The sequence below is a fragment of the Dreissena polymorpha genome, chromosome 2 (genome assembly GCF_020536995.1).
Source record: "Dreissena polymorpha isolate Duluth1 chromosome 2, UMN_Dpol_1.0, whole genome shotgun sequence".
Classification (NCBI taxonomy): Eukaryota; Metazoa; Mollusca; class Bivalvia; order Myida; family Dreissenidae; genus Dreissena; species Dreissena polymorpha.
In genome coordinates this window covers 106503943-106509942 of record NC_068356.1, presented here as the reverse complement: position 1 = coordinate 106509942, position 6000 = coordinate 106503943, and the positions used below count along the sequence as shown (strand labels likewise).

The following is a 6000-nucleotide window of genomic DNA, read 5'->3' as shown; positions in this document are numbered from 1 at the left end:
TTTTCATGTGTAATCTTTAACATCCTCTTCGCTGTGATGCGCATTTTCGTCATAAAATGTAAAGATGTTACTTGTTCGTTTCGGTAGATTATCAATTTTTATTTACGAGTAATAAGAGAAATTAACATGTTTAAGAACGGGAAGTTTTTTGTTCTGTGATCACGAGTTAATAAAAGAAAACAATAATACATCGAAAACCAACACATTTCCTTTTTGAAATGCTTTTTCCTACATGTATTTACATTTTTAATAGAGTTTAAGTGAACTTGAGAATTTCGATGGAACAATTACGTCTAAAAAGATGTCATTTTATAATAAAAAGTGAAGATAGTCAATAATTTATATTTCTATCGACATTTTTACTAGTGAAAGTGAATCGCTTTCAAATCACTTATATTTCCCTATCAACCACAGAAAAGCATTAAATATAATTTTATATAGCCAAAGGAATCAAATCGTTCGACGACATGGTTGCTTTAAACCCATTGTAAGCGATTAGAGAAGAGCTTTAAAAACTTCAACTCAGTAGATCTGGCACAGTTCTTTCAGAAAGTTAAACCACTTTGAGGCGACCATGAACTCGAACTTTAATCCGTATTTCGATTGTGTAAACGGAAATAAATACTTGTAACTATGGTCAAACAATCGGTCGTATTTGTTTCGCAATTTAATCGCTAACGTGTAACTGACAGGCGCAAAGTTCACCAATGTCTATTTAAATGGAGTATTAACATGTCGAATGTTTATTGTTCATTTTGGCTTGTGTAAGAATAAGTTATTTTTATTTTTAACGCTGATAGCCGCCGAGTCACAAGTTTACCGGTAACACACTTGTTTAAGTAAAATCGATTAGAAAACAAGAACGGACAAAATCTGTTCATTTATCGCACTGCCGAGTCCACCGTTACTTTATTTGTGACGATATCGACTTTTCCATTGGAATATAAACTTCAATATAATGTGTACTTCAATACGGATTAAATCTACTTGGTATTTTTCATGAGGGAACCGTCTAAGGTGTGCTGTTAGGATATTTAGTGTTTTAATTTAAAACTCAGCGACGCGTTGATATGTCAAAATAATAAAAGCGATGTATGTTTTAACCGGCGTCTGAGATACGATGGATATCTGCGTAAAGTGTACTGTACGGATATATTAGAATATATAATCAGGGCTATGCCACCCGGGGTATACGGAGATCTGTTCGTGGAAGCGTGTCTGCGTCTGTGTGGAAAGTAAGATCTTTAGTGTTGTCAATTGATAGGTTTCTGATTAACTATACAGCTGCATGATTTGACATGTCAGCTTGCCTGTGTGTGTTTGTTATTAATAATCGATAAATAATTTTGATCCTAAATGTGTATTTTTATAATATTTATGGCGATTTTTTCTTTTTTTTTTAATCAGCAATTTATTGTTATTTGTAGTGTTACCATTTATAAATTATTAGTAGTTCGCCACAATTGAATAACAATTTGGCAACTTTAGTTTGACCTTTAGGGTTTCGTTCGTCATAGGTATGTTTATGGAATGATTTTCGCGAGGAATTGCAATTCGTGCATTTATACGCCATAGTGGTTTTGTCACCATGCTAAACATTGGACTGAATGACTACAAAAGTACACTCATAAAATATTGCGCTGAGCATAGTAAACAGTTGGTGACAATGGTATTGCATTCAGTGACACTACGAGATTATGAACCTTTTACTCAGAGACTCTAGCTGTTGAAAACTGCACGAAAGGCAAAAATATATGTCAACAAATCTTAAAGGGACTTGTTCACATATGATCGAAATGACTGCTTTCGAACTATATTCAACTACTGGCTAAACGAACGTCTAAAATAAACGTTCATCCGTACATTTCAAGTTAACAAATAAGCCGAGGTGACTCACACGCAATCTACAGTATTGCGAAATCCCGACCTACACGTACAAGTCGTCGAGTAGTGTTTACATTTCGTCTCCCAAGGCAGTGGAGTTGACGTGTATACTATGTCGATTCAGAAAACATACATACGCTTAGCAATACACATACCAACATTGTACATGGTTGACCTTGAAGCTATATTTAAAGTGTGTTAAAAAAAGCGTTACTAATTTAATTTGCTCCGCAAAGTCTTGAATAAATGCATGAGTGAAAACTCAGGTTTACGTTTGATATGCGTGTGATCTCTCCAAAACGTATGTTTACCATCTGGAGAACACGAATTGTCAAAAAATATTAATGGACTTGGGAACGAAATAACACCAATGGCGTATAACCGTTCTGATAATACAGTTTTATGTTGGATCAAACATCATTTTATATTAATAAATTTGTACAGCGCTGGCGATTCCCTTTGAATCTAAACGATACTAATTCCAACCCTAATGGAGACAAACATTTACCGAAACACATTAAAAAATGCCAAAGTCTGTGAAGTGTATTTAAAATGCAGAAGTTGGAGGTTTTTCCCAGTCTGAATGATTACAGGCCCATAGAGGAATACCAGTCAGCGAGTGTGTGACATTTTGGTATGTTTGTCTGTTTTTAGTTACTTAAATACTCAGTCAGTAGTACTGAATCGATTTGTATACAATTTTTAGACGCGCCTTTTGTTAAGCAAGACCTACAGTGTAGCTTCGCGTGCTAACGAAGTGTTTGATTTACCATCGATTTAACGATGAATCTAATATTTCTGCTGTCAATTGTTGGCTAACGGAGTGTTTATCTGTATACATTTATCATATTTCCAGTGTGCATTGCTTTTGTAATTTTCGTAGGTCGACTATAATTTATGTTTCGTTTGAATTTACGACACAGCAACAACTGACGTATGTGTCTTGATACATGATTTAGCTTTGATTGTTCATTACGCGTTTAAATGAAAGATGTAATGATCTTATAACAGAATCTATTCCACACCTTCGATATTTGACAAGGATATGGTAAGAAAAGATTGGCATTCCGTTTGAAATGCTTTCTACATTCAATCCAATACCGGAGAACGAACAATAACGCTAGCACTCAATAAGTTCGTTTTTGACCACCTGCTTTTACTATAGCTGAAAACGCAACATGCATTTTTTTATCATAATGTTGCTCAAATTGATTTGCCGTAACATGAAGTAGTTATAGTAATATTTACATGTCTACATAATTTGACATATTAAGTTTATTGAATCGGAAGACATATATAGCAGATTTTCATTAGCCCATAATTGATTATATTGATTTTAAAAATCATTTTCATAATATATTCAAGTGTTAAAACGTCTATTCCGATTGACCAAAAATGATGTGACGGTCAGTGTGTGTGTGTGTCTGTGTGTGTCTGTGTGTATTTGGAAGTTTATGAGGTCCTTTGGCTGCATTGTTTATGGACCCAGGGTAAGCCACAGCAATCCTACTTACTTTAACTGTCTAGACTCACGAAAGTTTGGAATAATTGAGATTCTAGCTGCGGTTCCAGCTATTTTTCATTGATACTGAAAGATTTTCAATTTTAAGTGTGGTCTTTTGTGTGAGCATGTTTTTATTTTTTTATTTTATTTTTTAAGGGGGGGGGGGGGGGAGGGCGGAATAATGTACCCGATGGACACCCCATTTGTCCGGTATGATGATGACCAAACTCACATGCGCCGGTAACGACGATTGAATTTGGGTTTCCGAGGTGAGAAGCGCGTGAACTAATTGGACAGCAAACCTGGTGTGCGCTGACATTGTTTGGGTTTCTTGCTCTACAAAGGGCAACAGTTTGTGCAACTTCTCATCACAGAAAATGCACACATTTACTTACATTTGCATATAATAATAATGATAATAATAATAATAAAAATTATTGTTAATATTATTATAATATACTACTACTACTACTATTACTACTACTACTACTACTACTACTACTACTGCTGCTGCTACTACTACTACTACTACTACTACTACTACTACTACTACTACTACTACTACTACTACTACTACTACTACTACTACTTATAATAATAATAATAATAATAATAATAATAATAATAATAATAATTATTATTATTATTATTATTATTATTATTATTATTATCAGCATAAACAGCACAAACAATGATTTTAAATTGAATATTTTCCAATAGTATCCCCTTACAGCAATTGAAGTTAGATAAGAAAAATGATTTCACGTGTTCAAATTGTTTAGACAATGTTATTCCAGAGGGGGATTGAGGCACTGGTCCGTAAATGCACGTTAACACTTGAGTTTGAACAATATTAATTACACAGGTATAGAATATCGTAATTGTAATATATTGTTTAAAGGCAACGAGTTAATATGCGTACACCTTTTCATTCAAATAAGACATCAGGCTGTTGTTAAAGCAAATAGAGAATTGTACATGATCGCCTTTAAATATAGTTCTGTTGATTACATTTGACGAATTTTAATCAACAGAGTCAACATGCATGGGCTTCTAAACGTTCATTCGAATACTATTTCACTGTATGTTTGTCGGACAAAATGGGGGCGATACGGTTAATAGTGTGCTTATCAGCTAGTGTGATTGATAACAGCGGTGATAGTAGCCTGGTATTGTTGTTGTTGATTATGATGATGATTATGTGGTGTTGCTTTCGTTGTTGATGCTGTTATTGATTATGATTGGGATGTTTTTCGACCGATGATGATGGTGGTGGTGAGGATAAGGATAAAATGGCAAGAAGTTGAGGAGAAGGATTATGTACCACTCGAGTCCACTTTTTTATGAACACTAACAGCAAACATTGAAAGCACGGTGTTAATAATAATGCCTGGATAACAGCAAAGTCCTGATTTAACGTACTTAGGTAATGAACAAAAATGTTGGTTTGACACCAAAGTGTCGTGTAACATGACCCAATTCACTTTGTTCGTTGTTATTTATTTTTTAAATATTAGCAACACTTTTAAAATTAAAGTTGAAATTGTGAGAGGTTGAGAGGTTTGTTACCAAAATTAATGTAAGAGGTCATTAGTGCAGACTTGGTCAAATAAATTCTGTAATTTTATGATTTAATGTTAATTAAATAATTGAATTTTGATTCAGTACTTTTAATTTTAGTTAACAATATACATTGTTTTAATATAGCATATAGTTCATATGTGAAATAATGTAAATAAATTCGGTGGCCTCAACAAAAATCCGATGTTCCCTTGGGTGAAGCTTAATTTTATTTATCTTTATATCGTAGTTAAATTCAGACTTGATTAATACCCGTTGACGAATACAACTAAAATAGACGTTAAACATGTACAACAACGCAATTGTTTAAATGTGTTGCTCTGCATGAAATCTGATGAGGTATGAGCAGTTTCCGATTTTGATTAATCTGCACGATAATTTAGAACTTCATGTATAAGTAAACAACACATTTGCCACTATACGTCCGTCGTAAAAAATGGACTTAATGTATCATTGAAATTTAAAAACAGTTTATTATCAACCTTTAATTTATACAAGGGTGTTAAAAATAAATTGTAATATAAAATAAATGTATTGTTTGTATATAATATTGTTTACATTTTAATATGGTTGGTTAAGTTTGTGATTGATTATGTGTTTTTTTCGCCTGCGAACAAAAATTGTTTATACTACACAATTTTGACAGAAACATAGGTTCTCTATGATTCACCATATCACACAAAATCGAGGTTTTTAATATTACAGTCTGCCGTGACTGTTTTGCAGTTCTTTAATAGATACAATTGTTTCACACTCAATCCGCATTCGAGCAGAGAAAGAAGGTCCGTTTGGAATACCGGTACACGTCGATGAATAACCCGGTTTAAGCCTCAGTCTCATATAAGCACGGATGGACACGGCAGTCCCGGATCGTCCCGGAACCCCCCGGATCCCTTCCCACGGATCAAGAACTATTAAGATCTGTGGAGTTTTCGGCATTTTTGAGTGTCTACGGTATTCCACAGACCACCAACCCGGTGACAACACGGTATCCAGACGTACCAACACGGACAGTCCTGGCAGCAAAACGC

The 6000-nt window shown here is 34.1% G+C and overlaps 1 protein-coding gene across 1 annotated transcript in view; it reads left to right on the top strand.

Annotated features, from left to right (window-relative positions):
- The first annotated feature begins 521 nt into the window (after window positions 1–521).
- Window positions 522–6000, top strand: part of LOC127868391 (inositol polyphosphate multikinase-like) — a 55822-nt gene continuing 50343 nt past the window's right edge. Inside the window, exon 1 of the mRNA XM_052410136.1 lies at window positions 522–1235. Coding sequence (XP_052266096.1) covers window positions 1177–1235 — 59 coding nt within the window. The 5' untranslated portion in view covers window positions 522–1176. The remainder of the gene's footprint in view (window positions 1236–6000) is intronic.